Source organism: Armigeres subalbatus, chromosome 2, assembly GCF_024139115.2.
Source record: "Armigeres subalbatus isolate Guangzhou_Male chromosome 2, GZ_Asu_2, whole genome shotgun sequence".
Classification (NCBI taxonomy): domain Eukaryota; kingdom Metazoa; phylum Arthropoda; class Insecta; order Diptera; family Culicidae; genus Armigeres; species Armigeres subalbatus.
Window position 1 is genome coordinate 119,426,892 of NC_085140.1, and position 15,390 is coordinate 119,442,281.

Sequence of the window (15,390 nt, forward strand, 5' to 3'; positions counted from 1 at the left end):
CAGGCGAACTACGGTTCGTCGGAAATGGAAAAATATTCGTAAGTATAGTTGAATGTTATTGATTATCTAGAACATTATTTCATGGTTTCGAATTGATTACAGGACCACATTCAATCAGCAATTGATCACGTAGCGCTGGATCAGGATTGAAATGGCCCTCCGCAAGGTAAATGAAACGATTTAAAGGGGAAAATTTTTATCTAGTTTTGTAAACAAAGTAATCAAAACTTCAGTATCGCTCACGCAACCAAAACGTTATTATTAAAGGTAGGGTTTGCAGGGTTTGGCTGTGTTGATTTGAGTGGGAGTGCTATCAGATTCGACAAACCGTCGTTTGAATCGTTGTTTACATAATCACATTTTAACAAAACGAACAACGATAAAGAGGCAAAAACTGTTCGAATTAACAAGCCATGATAACAAATTTATCAAACATGCATACAAGTGCGACAAAACAGAATCGGATAGGCAGCCCTCACAGAAAAATTGTGCTTTGTTTTCGTCCTTTCATTTGAAGCTCCCCATTTGAAGCTTTCTAAAATAAATTTATCATGGGTGTAGTATTTCGAATTCTCTATCATGACAGCTTGCAAAAAGTCTCGCGGTATGCTACATATCATATAATAACCAGGTTTTTTACACGGTTTGTTTTAGTCGTTTAAGACCTTCAAATCAAAGAAAATTGGGGGTATTTAAAAAGCTGTGAAAGTTTAGGTTAACTGAGAAATTAATGAATTCTAACTGCGTAAAAAACCTGGGTGTACCGTGCACGCACCCAACTTTGCGCAGCTCCTAACTTTGCGCATTTTGGATATTTTGTAATAGAATGCGTTAAAATTGCATTTCGAAATATAATTATTACTTGTCAGCACAATATACATGTTATCAGAATAGTGCAGCATTTTTCGCTGTTAAATGACAATTTTTCATTTTATAGTCGAAACTTGTACTGAAAAACAGCGAAATGACCAAAATGGCGTGTTCTTAGCACAAATGACAAGTGACGGTTTAACGAAAACTGTATTTTGTAAATTTTACATTCGCTGACAACTGATTACATGGACCCAATAATTATAATATTGTAGGCTCTCAGAGAATTTGGTTAGTTATTTACATTTCTCTTGAAAATAGATGATGCGCAATGTTAGGAAACAATACAGTGTACCTAATTTTGCGCAAAACCGTATTTCTTCGATAATTTCAACATTTATGATATACCTCGTCGGAATAGGGTTTACGCAAAAGTACTTTTGTTACCTGTACAATGTACATAAATGAGGCTGTACATACAAAACAGACGAAAACATACTAAGTATGTCGAATCATAAGAAAATAATGCCGGCATCCTCATATTCTCAAATACAAATGGAATGAAATAAATTGTAATAGTAGTTTCAGCGAAAAATAAAATTTGGATGAAAATTGTATGATAGACGCTTGCTTCGTGTTAGAAATTTTCAAGAGTGCAAAGTTAGGCATATAATAAGGGTCTGTTTGAAGTTCAATTTACTATTTATTTTAGATTTTTGTACCAAATTTAGTTCTCAAACAATAATATAATAATACATACAGCATGGAAACTATTTCAGGCAGATAGCTACTTTTTGTAAGTTGTATGAGTTGATTCAATTTTGTATTTCCTTAACTGCGCAAAGTAAGGTGTCACGGATGTATACAGAGATGATAAGTGAGAGACTTGTTCTTTCTCTTTAGGATTCAATCCTACATTTTAACTTGCACGTCCGTGTAACCCCGAAACTTGTACATCACTATCTGAGCTTTTACTTCTAATTTTATAAAAGTAATGTTGAAGAATGGTTCCTCAAGTGCCGGACACTTCAAAACCACTTCCAGCAACACAATATCTTCTATAACAGAAAGCTTTATTTGCATGGAACGTCATACTAGAGCTTGATCAAGCGATGTGTTCAAAATTTGAGATTGAAAAAAATGACCGAGTTGCCTGTGCCACCTTCACCTAGAAGATATTAATCAATATACCAAGCGATCAAGAACATTCTCTCAGATTCAAATCATGTGGAGAATTTAAAAATAAGCCATCCTTAGAACAGCGATAATGATTTGTTGATTATTGAAGCCATGACTTATGATTCGTAATAAAATCTTCATTCTGGTAAGAAAATTCTTTTGAGCTTTCAGTGAATCACTTTACTTGTCATAGAGTTCGTAAAATCATCTAATTCCACTACAGCATCCGTTCGCTAACTGGGCTAAACACCAGCCCAGTTAACGAACGCCGCTTTTAACTGGGCTGACGAGGAATTCGCGATGCATTGTTGTATCGTCTTTTCGTGAAGCTTAAAGAATATACCATTCAGAGTCCCTCGTCACCGAGTCTTGTTGTTGTTTTTGACGGATAACTGTTTTTAACTGCATCGGCTTTGGCCCAGTTAGCGAACGCCCAGTTAAAAACAACCAGTTAAAACGCGCCCAGTTAGCGAACTGTTGCTGTACTTGATTGTACCTTGCATGTACGATGTCGACGAGGCCGTCTTCAGACCACTCATATGTACAGTCCAGTCGGTCTTTTTTAATTTTTTTTACAAGGAGAATGCATTTACACCAACCGCACACGTGCATTGTAGTTGCCAAACACCACACGGAAGTGTGCTGGATTTGACCTGACCGTACGGTAATATCGACTAAACTCCCTTCGCCATCGTTTCCCGGAACTACCTCCAGTACTACTTCTGGGGATGGAGTACTAAACGTACTCGCTCATTCTCGCTCACACAGGCACCGTCCCTGCTGAGCTACGGGTGCTCGTTCCACCCTCAATCTTGCTACGTCTCCCACCCTGTGAGTCTGACTTGTATGCTCACCTCTATCATGCCATGTGGGTCTGACTTAGGCCATCCTTCTCATGTCATGTGGGTCTGACTTGTCCCGCCCACCTTATCATGCCATGTGAGTCTGACTTGGATGCTCCACCTCTTCATTCAGTTCGCTGACACATACACTCTCTAGTCATTCGACCTAACTCTCGCCTCCATCCTAGGGACATTTTATTTAGGTTCCCACTTCTGACATGCCATGTGAGTCTGACTTGGTGCTCCACCTGCTCATACTATATGAGACTAGCTCAACTCAAACATACCGTGTGAGACTGATTTGGTGCCATTCCTTTCGTTTCATTCCATGAGACTGACTTGGATGTCACCCACACTCCTCACGCCGCGGGTATCAGTAGTCATAGGAACCAACATTCCTGCATTCCCAGCGCGGCGTGTCCTCCAATGGGGTCTCCCCACCCAGCTGATGTGTTAGGAATAGCCGGTGGGTCCACCTACCTTCGAGGAGTTATCCCACCTGCCGCCATCTGGCAACCGAAGTCACCCTGGTACGTTCGCGGCCCTCTGGTGCCACGTAGCTCCACTCCTCTCTTCCCGGATGACCAGCCCGACTGGCATCATATCGCTATCACGCAGGATGCGTCGTGCGATACCGCAGAGGCCGATATCACCCTGAGACACATCAAGCGGTAGGTGGTTCCAGTTTCTGCAGGTAAAATGGTTACCTACAGTGCTTTGCCAGGACGGGCCGCCGTACCTGGATAGATGCGAACGCCTGCCAGTAGCCTCCTACTGGCGCACACTTTGGAGCTGTGGACATCATCCTCGATATCGCCACAGCAGTCGAAGCCTGCTTGACCCATATTCGACATGGCTATCGAAGGTGCTTGTCGTCTATGATGACCCAGAATCTTCAGACCTGCTTTGAAGTGATCGCGACGTCTCCCACGTGAACAATCGCATGTTGTGCGACTTACGGTGACTGACGATAACCACCTCCGTCTTATGTTGAGCGAGCTCAAGGCCTTCACTGATCCAGTCGCCACAGTGCTGATCGGTTATTCTACTTCGGGGATCGACTTCGTAGACTCCTTAGGTTACACTGTCAGCAAAGCCGAGATCTCACCAGGAGGGAACTTTAGCTTCAGAACCCCGTCATACATCAGGTTCCATAGTACCGGGCCCAGGATTGACCTTGCGGGACTCCTGGGTAATAGGAACACTTTCTGACCGGCATCGGTCTCGTATAGCAGCACACGGTTCTGGAAGTAGCTTTCCAAGAACGTACAGTCCACCGGTACCGGTACAGTCCCATTGGACGCTACCACTGCAGTCTTTAGCACTGAGTTGATAGCGTCCACCGTGGACTTACCCTTCGAAGTGCACTGTTTGGAACTCCATCAGGCCCTGGAGCTTTGTTCATCGCAAGGGTATTAGCACTGCGAGTAAATCTTCATTCGTCACCGGAGCTACCATTGGGCACACTCAGCGCCTTGCAGCGCGGAAGAGGCAGGGACTTGTGGCTCGGACGGAAGAGTACTTTGATAATCCTCGCAACAGGTCCGGTGACCGTTCGGGGTGAAGAGCCCCTTGGTCTTGGCCATAACGATCCATAGGCGTCACCCCACGGATTCGCGTTGGCACCTCGCACAGGTTGTCGAAGCACGCTCTTGCTTGATGGCTTGTTAAGGCCAGTCTCGCAGCTCGAAACACTTCCCGGCGGACCGCTCTTTCCTCCCCGGTGCGGGTTGTTGCGTCCTACGTCAGCCTTGAGACAGGCTGATCGTAGGCTGCACTGGCACTCCACCAATGCCGGGCGTCTGCCATTTCTGGCGGGCTCGGCATAGTAGCGTCGCACGCGCGTGATAGGACAGCTACCAGCGCATCCCGCGTAGACTGCGGTGTTGGCCTCCTGTCCCTGGGCCGCGGTGAAAACTTCGCTGACGAAGGATTGATTCCACCCACGGGCCTGACAGGATCACCCGCCCTCGGATGCTGCACACCATAGTTGATCTTAAGGAATTGCTAGGGTGATCTCATGGGTGTAGCCTCGTCTACACTCCAGTCCAGGTCAGAGACCAGACCGGCGACAAACGTTACATCTATCCATGACTCGGCCCCATTCCTACGGAATGTGCTACTGGCTCCGTCATTGACAAGCACTGCGTCGAGTTTTGCAAGTGCCTGAGTAACGCTTGTCCCTCTGATTGGTACAGCGGCTGCCCCATTCCACTGCCCAAGCATTAAAATCTCCAGCTATAACGAACGGGCTCCGACCTACTAGGTCGGACGAAGCCTGTCGACCATCTGTTGAATTGTTCCATTGGCCACCTTGGTGGGGCGTAGCAGCATAGTAGAACACACCATTGATTTTGTTGATGTTGTGAAAATGGCATTCAAAGCGATCTGGGTGAAAACTATAATGCCGTTGTTCCTCATCGGTGCCAAGACTACAAAGTGAAGGGAATAGGCAGTTTTCTTCCGATGAATTCATTCAGATTTTGAAAGACTGAATGAAGACATCGCAATAAATGATGTTAAAGAATAAGAATGTATGAAAATCCATGTTTTAAGTATAACAAGAACAATGTTTATTGAAGTCGATAAAGAGACTTATAGTTGTTTGTTGACCGCGAGAAAAGTTAAATAAGGTTTGATCGGCCTGTTGTTCTGAAATTAGTGTTTTGAGATGTTTTCAATGTGGAGAATTAGCATATGAGACATGGATTGCAGATTGATTGCGTGCCAAAGTGCAGCGATCGTCACAAGACATCCGAATGCACGTCAACTGTATTGAAATGTGTCAATTGTATAAAATGAATTCCTGAACGTAAAATGAAATTGACGTGAACCACAGTGCCTTCAGTACTGAGGGTGTTTATACGATTAGTTGAACGGAAAAGAGCAGCTTACGTTTCAATGAATAGCAAACAAGTTCTAGTAGAAATGTGAGCAGATCTGATATTTTGTATTTGAATATTTGGGTTTGTTCTACAAACTCGTTGCATTACGTAAGATTGTAGATAAACGTCCATTTTAGTGTTTCTATCTGAAACTCATATAGTACATTGAAGCATTTGATCATAGCATTCCGGGTTATAGTGTAGCTGCTTGTTTATCACATTCTAGACACACGGCGGTGTTGCTATTTATGTCAAAGAATCAACAGTTCAAGCTTCAATTGAACGAAGTTTGTGATGGAAACTGGTTCTTAGGCATTGCAGTTAATGTGGCATGAAGATGGGTAATTATGGTGTTTTATATCACTGTGCAAGTGACCAGCGTTTTATTGAAATTTTGGAAAACTGGTTGAGCTATTATAGATCCTAGTAAATTAAATGTAATTGCTGGATTTTAATATCAATTGGTGTGACGATTCAATGAATCATTTGAAACATTTGGATTTTTTAATTTGAAACAAAAAGTAAATTCTTATACGCGTATTTCCCAGCACAGTAGAACTTTGATTGATCATGTGTATAAATTTTGATTCTGTAACTAGCGAAACGAGTAATGATTTAAAGTAACTGATCATGAAACGCTAGTCATTAACGTTACGACAATAATAGTAATGATAGTAATTTAATTAAAATGAAGTGCTGAGAAAATATTCTAAACAAGCAATTTCGGTCTTGTCGAAAGAAACGTGATTTTCAAGAAATTCCGGTAATAGAGATGAAAGATCAGCTGTTCTTACAAACGTTTTGAAATCCTGTACCAATCAATTAGGAGAACAGAAGAAGTAACTTTGCATAATTCTAACAGTGTATAATTTAGACCTTTGCGCCTGAAACGTAAAAGAGATAAATTGTATAAAAAGTTTCAGAACTAATAATGAAAATCATTGGAATAGGTATCAGGTAGCGGAAAAATATTCGCAATCTTTGACACGTACACGTTGCGAGTATATTCAAAGGAAAATTTATCATACAAAACAAAAAAGAGTTATGGAAAATATTGAAATCGTATTAAAGCTGAGTAGTGTAAAGCCGCGGTCCATAACTTTTAATGACATTAGAACAGTCAGAACAAGAAATTGCATCTAAATTCAACGATTATTTCGTCAATAGTGTCTTTATCTATTAACCGATCTATCGAGTTAGTGGATGAGCCTGATGAAATAAAAACAGCCGATAAATATTAACTGTAGATTTGATTGTTTTCACCGATTACTTTAGAATTGAAAAACATTTGCTTTTCTTTAGGTAAAACGGCTGGAGTTGATAATGTTAATGTAGAGTTATTCAAGATTGCTTTCATGTCATTGGACGCAACTTGCTGGACCTTATAAATGAATCGTTACAAACTGGGCACGTGCTGCATGTTAGGAAGGAATCACTAGTGATTCCAATACAAAAGTTTCGTCCCATCAACATGTTACACACATAGAGAAAATTTTAGAACCAGTTAAAGGCCAGCTAATTATATTTAAATAGTAATAACTTGTTAATACCGGAACAATCAGTTAGGGAAGGTCATTCCGTGAAACTGCATTGAACTTGGTATTATCTAAATGGAAGGAAAATATGGAGCAAAGATACTATTCTAGCTGTGTTTTTGATCTCAAACGCGCTTTTGAGACAATTTCTCGGCCCTTATTGTTGAAACTGTTAAGTTGCGGAATTTCGGTTCTGATACAAATGGTTTGAAAGCTATTTGTCTGACAGATCCCAACGGACCTTTTCAATGATGTGTCGTCCCGTGGAGAATGACCTTGTGTACCACAGGGAAGTGTATTAGGGCCCCTATGTACATTAATGACATGCGACGGTCTTCGTTATTGGGACATTAATTTGTTTGCTGATGATACTGTAATATTCATTGCAGCTCAAAATCTGGAGGAAGCGATTGAACACTTGAATGAAGATTTGCATTCTTTAAGTAGATGGTTGAAGTACAAGCAGTTAAAATTGAATATTAGAAAACAGACATGGTTATTCACGAAATCGTTCAATTGATAATGTCTCTGTGAAAATTGATGACGAGACACTTGATCGCGATGAATGTAATATCTTGTGATTATTGATGATAAATTGAAATTTGACCATACATTGACAATGTCATCAAGAAAATAGCCAAGAAGTATGGAACTTGTCGACTGAAAACGAATTAAATACAGCTAGTAAAATACAGTTGTACAAATCAATCATCTCCTCACTTGGACTTTTGCCCTTCCATTTTGTGTTTTTAGCAACACAAATATCGAGATTGCAGCGCTTGCAGAATAAGATTATGCGTTTGATTTTGATGTAACAGATTCACTTCCTCAACTTTTTGTTGGTGCATTGCAGTGGCTTCGAAGCAAAAATGTGTATTTAACAATGGTGTTCATTTTCAAAGTAGTAAATGGTTTGCTGCCTCGATATTTGTGTGATCGAAGAGGAAGTGACATTCATAGATATAACACTAGAAACGCGGAAGATGTAAGAACACCAAACTTTTGGATGGAGCTTCACAAATTCTTTTGTTTTTAAAGGTATCAATGATTTCAATTCGATGCCTACATATCAAACGCAACGACATTACACAATTCAAGAGACTTTGTGTTTCACACGTAAAGCTGTATTTAAGCAGCACTTAGTTGACTTTTAAAAATCATTAATTATTGATCTTTGACGAAGTTTGACCTACGGATATTTTGTTTGGACAATTGTGTTTTCAATTATTGAGGTACTAATAAACTATTTTGTTCGCCTCGAGATGATGATGGATTTTATTTATTGACGTAATTGTAATTTGACCTTTTCTTGTGTAGTCTACAAAGTTTGAGTCTGCGCGCGTAAAGCAGATATGAATGATTTTAAATTATGACAGGCTTGCGCTTTTCAGCTGTTTCAATGATTCTGCGGATTAGTAATAGGCTATCTAGTAGCGTTTTGTTTCCGTTGGCGATACCGATACTTTTGATATCGACGGAGCGGTAAACCAAGTTTTGATTTTGTTGACAACGACATAGTTTATTAGATTATTATTGATGCTTTCGAGTGGCTAACGTTACTTGTAATAACATGAAACGCGATTCTTTGGAACTTTTGAAATTCGGAGAGGTATCCAAGTTTTGTATTTTATGAACTCAGCATCACTATGATACTTATGAGAATCTGTAGATGAAATTAACAGTTTTTTACATTTATTATTTTGCTGGATAGTAATGGAAAGTTATGAAATTTATATCTGTGATGGTAATCAGATCGTTTTGTTTTGTTTTGCAACTGCATTGAATTGTTGAAAAATTAAATTCAATTAATTATCTTAAAGATAAATCGTCTAGGTCAAACCTTTGTAGGATGTGCGGACCATCATCATCATCATCATCTTGGCTATCGCGACACCTCCGCGGAGGAGTGTACAACCTCTGAACTGGTACCTTCCCATTGTGCAGATTGTGCCGACCCAGACCCGTCCGCCACCCAGTTGCCATTGTCGGCAGGGACGTTGTACGGTCGGAAGCAGGGCGACATCGGTCCTCGACTCCGAGACCGACTCCACAGCAGTTGCTGGGTAGGACAGTGGTTCAGGTTCAGCTGTGTTACTGCACGGCTTTTTCCGATTGGCTCCGAAGGGACACGCAAGCCCGCCCATAGCATGGTTCCGGGCCTGCTTCTTACTGGCGCAGATGAGGCACCTAGGTGCCTTGTCGCATTCCTGCGCCTCGCCACAGCGACGGCACATCTGCTTCGTTCTGGGCCCTTGCAGTCAAGTAAGACTTGTGCCTGGACTCAAGGCACCGGTAGCACCTGTCCACCGAAGGTGGCTGGAGCACGCTTACTGGGCATACACCAGCCGATCTTCAGCTTCCCTTTCTCAATGACCTTTTGCCGTCAGCCACCGTAGTCTGAGATAGGCACCTGCTTCACAAAGAATCCCTTTAGACGTACAGAGGACCGCTCAACCTCTGTGCGCACTGCTCTTGACGGCAGAGATGACGTTCCGCGGTCGTGACCTCGTCCAGTTGCTTACACTGGAGGTCACTTCGCACCCAACGACCTGACCTGAGCGCCGTCACCCAAGACCTCCTGGGCAAGCTTTTGTAAGCTACCCGCTGGATTGTTTCCCGCTTCAGTACCAAGATCTTTCACCGTTCTGGTACGTCTGACGCTCGTAATATCCTGGCCCAGGGCCGATAGGCTATCGGCCGTCAGTAGCATTGAGGATCATCGGCGTATTTGTCCTTGTTCGTTTTGCCCAACAAGGCCTTCCTCGCTCTGTCTCTCACCTTCGTCATGGTCGAGTGGGTGTTGAATTTCGAACCTCTACCTCGGAGCTAATGTTAACTTTTATCAATGGTTTATATAACGTAGAGTAACACCATTTCTGAGAGTATAGTACACGAATCACAAACTACTAAATGATCGAACTCAAATTACTGAATGATCGTTAGATCCTTGCTACTGACCAGTTGCCAAGGATTTATCCCTTCGGTGGATACCGATGGCTGGCTTGGCAACTTGTGGCTCAGCAACTTGTCCCTGTCTAGTGCCTTTCGCCTTCTTGGGCACACGCCCTTCAGGCCCGGGCACCATCCAGGCGACGCTTTTTCAATGGTAGCGCGTTTGGGTCGCTTCGAGCTTGGCGTTTTCTTACCCTCACTGGCCGTAAGGGCGGTCGCCTCTTTCGCGCAGTACCGCTAGGGAGGAGAGGCCTTGGTCTGCGTACCTTTGGCTACCTTCTCTGCTGCGCTACACGCTTGATATAAGCGTCCTGTTCTTGTCTTGCGACACGAATAGCTTTGCGCGAAGCACCAACAGGCTCTGCTTAAGCTCCTTGTTGGTGTTCTGCTTGCTGCTTATGAACCTGATGATCCTACGAGTTGCTGGCCACCACCCGTATCCCCTGGTAGTGGCTCGTCAGGCGCAGGCAGGGCTACTCCCACCACCATTGAAACTCTCTGGTACCGCAATAGCAGCAAACGTCACTCCACTCTCCCCTCTCTAATAGGGGATCGCTAGACCCCTTTTGGCAAAGGGGTCCATCACCTCCATCTCCAATGATTTTTGTCTTTCAAGGCTCATTGCTCTATGGGTCCCCGGCTGCCGCCGAATCCACCTGGAGTAGTCGCCTCAGTGATTCCATGGTTGACTATGCCTGCCCTATACGCAGGAGGCCATGCGAGGGTTGACACTTGCGTGTTCAGAGCCAGATCAGCAAGTCAGAAAGTGCATCTGAGCTCACTCCACCCAGTAGGCAAACTGGATGGCAGGATTGGGCAGCGTGCTGCGGCACCCGCCACGGTTTTATGGGACGGAAGACAGCCTAGCCATTAGCCCACTCGCCGTTTCGAGTCGGTGTCACCCGGCCCTACTAAGAGAGTAATGTCAGACTGCCAGCCCTCGCTTCACAATATCACAATATACCATACACATAGCCATGACGTGCCTGCAGAAACATAATTGAGACCTTACTGGCGTCAGCTCCACAGCGCTACCGCGCTCCCTCATTTGTAGTTCATTTAGCCGCCTAGCCCTACAACCGCCGTTGATACGATCGTTTCCAGCGAGCACCGCGCGAGGCGAACTACGCTGCCCGCCATTCGGTCTAACTGCTCAACTGTGTAAGGCCTTTCGGAATCTGCGTACTTGACCTCGATTTTTGATCGAGTCAAGCGAGCAGTGCGAGACACTAAAGACGGCCTACCTTATTGACAAGTTCATTCTGGTATCGAACCGGCTGCAAAAAAGGAATTTGGCTGCGGTTATTAGCTGAGGCAGTGTTAAATGTACAGAAACACCGTGATTAGCGAATGTTTACATTTTATCCAGTCAAATTTCACGCACCGCAACCGAAACTGTTTTCCAAAAAAATGTACGCCTCATTGTGACATTTTTTGCGATGAGGAAACTGTTTGTTTGCTGCTGCGTGAGATTCGAGCCACGCGCGCTAAGCATTTGCATTATATTTTGTTTTGGTTAGTGCGCAGCGCAACAGAACAGAATCGTGTCTAATTGCCTGTGACGCAAAGCCTCAAAGAATACAGCGTTGTTACTAATTTATTAGATTCAGTCTCTGAAATGAGCAAGAGTAATGAAATTATCATTTACCACCAAAAACGGTCATACGTCGTGAAATGAGGTCAGAAACATTCATTGTGAGAGAGAAAATAATAAATCATGTGCTGATGTCGTCTGCTTGGTCGTGGCTGCTGCTGCGATGTCGTGGATTTGTTTTTCTTGACTTTGGCAGAATGAATGATAAAATAAATGTCAACCGTTCCGTTCCTGGCTGAGAGGCGTAAAACACGTCTGTCAGATCGAGATAACAAACTTGATTGAGCTTTATTCATTCTTCTTTTCTTTTCATTCATTCAGAACCATTTACACTTTCAGTCCCTCGCGCTCTCACTGAATAGAGATGAGTGACGTTTAGCGCTAGCACACAGTGCATGTCAGTGTAAAACATGTTTGTTTTCCTTCTGCTCATAACCTCAAAATGATCGGCCATCACAATGATATAAAAGAGTCAAAATGTATGGAAATATACTCATTTTTACCCAATCTTTTGCTGAGTTGACCATCTAGGAGTGTTTGTTTTCCTTTTTCGCCTCCACACATTCGGACGAGAATCTCAATTGCGCGATGCTGAAAGGCGCAGCTGCCATCACTCCTCCCTCATCGCGCAGAGATCGTAAACCCATCCTCTTGCGAGCCCAAAAGGAAGCTGATGGAGGCTGGCTGACGGAACAGGTATTCCGAATTCGATTTAGGTCCTTCACATTTCCGGCCCAGTCCGTCCGCATACCTTGAAGTTCTCCTTAGTGGCACACACCAGCTTCAATTCGTTGTCGCCCTCAGGTAACGCATCTCTTTGCCTCCGTCCAGTCCGATTCGTTGGCTTCTTTATCTGCCTTCCAAGTATCGACGTGCTTATGGCAATATCTGGCCGTATTGACGGATAAATACATCAAACCGCAGACGAGGTTCTGAAACTTCTCGTTGTTCAGCAGACTCTCTGACTCCTCCTCGCTGTAAATATCCGACATCCATGGAATCCAACCAACTTGTCAGTCCGAACTGTCCAACCAACGATGTCGATGTATTTTGTCCAAGCAGTAGTAGTTCTTTTCGTCACTCTAAAACCTCAAAAAAAGTTTCATCTCGCCAGGCGTTTATCTGAATTCTCCTGCCAAAACCTTCTCAACTCCATCGTACCCAAGATGATTACACTAGGTGTTTCAACTGCCCCAGTTTATGGAAGAGAAGGAGGCGGGGGTGAAAATTCATTTTCGGTGCAAAACATAAACAAACCGGTGAGCTTCTCATGGTCCAATACACTGAGTTATCATTGACGTTTGAGTGCGCTGTTTACTAAGAATGAATACTTTTCATCTATCGAGTTCATGCAGTGTTCATTTTAGTGAACAGCGCCCGTCTCAAACGTCATTGTGTTCATTCGCATTGACCATAAGTACATGTAACTGAACGAAGTACAAACAGACTACTGGCCCGCAGATGCAGCAGGAGATCAGAGACTACGTGCGGAACTGCAAAACTTGCAAAGCCTGTAAGGCGCCCGGCGTGACGATGATGCCGCAAATGGGGAAGCCCAAGCCGGCGAAGATTCCTTGGGAGATGATATCGATCGATTTCGTGGGTCCACTCACGCGCTCTAAGCGAGGGAACACAGTGTTGCTAGTGATAGTAGATTGGGTGAGCAAGTATGTGATCGTCAAACCAATGCGCACAGCCGATTCGCAAAAGATGGTGGAGTTTCTAGAGGAAGAAGTATGTTTGAAGTTCTCACGTCCTCGGCTGATACTGTCGGACAACGGGAAGCAGTTCGAGTCCATGGTCTTCAAATCTTGGCTAGCAAAGCACAAGATCGGCCACATGAAAACCGCCTACTATTCGCCACAAGCGAACAACGCCGAACGCGTCAATCGCGTCGTGGTCACTTGCATTCGGACGCTCCTTGACGGCGATCATCGTGAATGGGACGACAAGTTGCCGGCTATCACAGCGGCGATCAACGCGGCGAAACACGAAGCAACGGGTGTAAGTCCACTGAAGCCAATTTCGGACGTAACCTGCTGCTACATGGATCTCTACACACAGCAATCGTTGAACACGGCGGAGGATCCAAAGGTCGCCCAGGAGATGAGATTGTCGACGATTCGCCGTATTCAGAAGCTCATCATCGAGCGGATCAAAAACAGCCACGAGCGAGCGAAGCAGCGATACAATCTACGCACGAGAGCGGTGTCATTCAAGGTCGGAGATCTGGTTTGGCGCCGGACATTCATCCTTTCATCGAAGGCGGACCAAATCAACAGCAAGCTAGAGCCGAAGTTTGTTCCGGCAATCGTGAAGGAAGCCCTCGGAACAAATGTGTACCTGTTAGAGGACGTTTTGAGTGGGAAGAAAGGTCGATTCCATGCGAAAGACATCAAAGCCGATTAAGCGGCACTGTTCAAGCTATGTACGCAGGTAATGCCTGCCAACCAGAAGCAAAGGTTGCTGAAAAACACCAACAACTGGGAGCAACGACGACGAAGGAAGTGAAGAAGCAGCAACAAATTTCTCTTCGCTTTCGCCAGACCGATTGAGGAACTAGCGGATTCCGCTCAACCGAGCGAGATTCCAAAACCATCATCAAGCTATGTAAACAGACCAAGTCTGTGGACAACGAGCACTATGCTCAGAAAAATCCGTCGCCAAGCGTGATAAATGGCACAGTCAGGTGTGATGAGCAACAACTTTAATAAACTACCTCTCCACCTCGACAATCAATCGGCAAAGCAACTACCGGAGGAAGACCAACGTCCAAACGCAGAGGAAGACCAAAGCGGTCGTCGAACAATGTGGTTCATCAACATTCCCGTCGCGCCAGGGAATGAGCCACAACGAACCGCGCGCCGTTCACGAAGCGAGAGAAATCGTACCCTGTTAAACTGGAAACGGGTTGCAGGGAACTCTGCAGGACGGCAGTTCAGTTCCTGGGTAGGAGGAGTGGAGACTTCGGGTCGAGGACCAAAAATCTGTTCGGCGGGGGTCAAAGCTTACGGCCACTATCCGGCGCAAGGGAGCAACGACTGTGTAGTACTGAGAGTGGAGGAGTGGGGAACAAACGGTCCCGATACAAGAGCAGGTCGCACAACTGGCGATCCAGACAGGCAAGCAATTACGGTTCATCCAGCATTCCCATCGCGCCAGGGAATGAACCGTGCGCCGTTCACGAAGCGAGAGAAATCGTACCCTGTAAACTGGCAACGGGTTGCAGGGACTCCACAGAAGAGCAGATCAGTTCCTGGGTAGGAGGAGTTGAAGCCTCGGGTCGAAGACCAAAAATCTGTTCGGCGGGGGTTGACGCTTACGGCCACTATCCGGCGCAGGGGAACAACGGTTATGCGGAGGAGAGAGAAGAAGAAGATGTCGTCCGGGAACAGGACATGTTCCAACCGGGAGAAATAACAGCGAGCACTAGAGAAGAAGCACCGAAGACCGCCATCATGAGCACAGCCGGTGGTTATGCCGTTAGCCGATCGAGAGAAATTGAGCCGTTCCACCGAATATTCGTTGACACACCGCACAGAGCTAAAAGTGGCAAAAATATATTTATCCAAATCGTATGCGTGGCCAAGAGT

At 44.6% G+C, this 15,390-nt stretch overlaps 1 protein-coding gene and 1 pseudogene across 1 annotated transcript in view; both read left to right on the top strand.

Annotated features, from left to right (window-relative positions):
* The window catches only part of LOC134209192 (uncharacterized), a 20,929-nt gene extending 20,779 nt beyond the window's left edge, over positions 1–150 (top strand). Inside the window, exons 3-4 of the mRNA XM_062685173.1 lie at positions 1–38; positions 103–150. Coding sequence (XP_062541157.1) covers positions 1–38; positions 103–150 — 86 coding nt within the window. The remainder of the gene's footprint in view (positions 39–102) is intronic.
* LOC134209199 (beta-1,3-galactosyltransferase 9-like) overlaps positions 1–15,390 on the top strand; it is a 130,099-nt pseudogene that overhangs the window by 17,859 nt on the left and 96,850 nt on the right.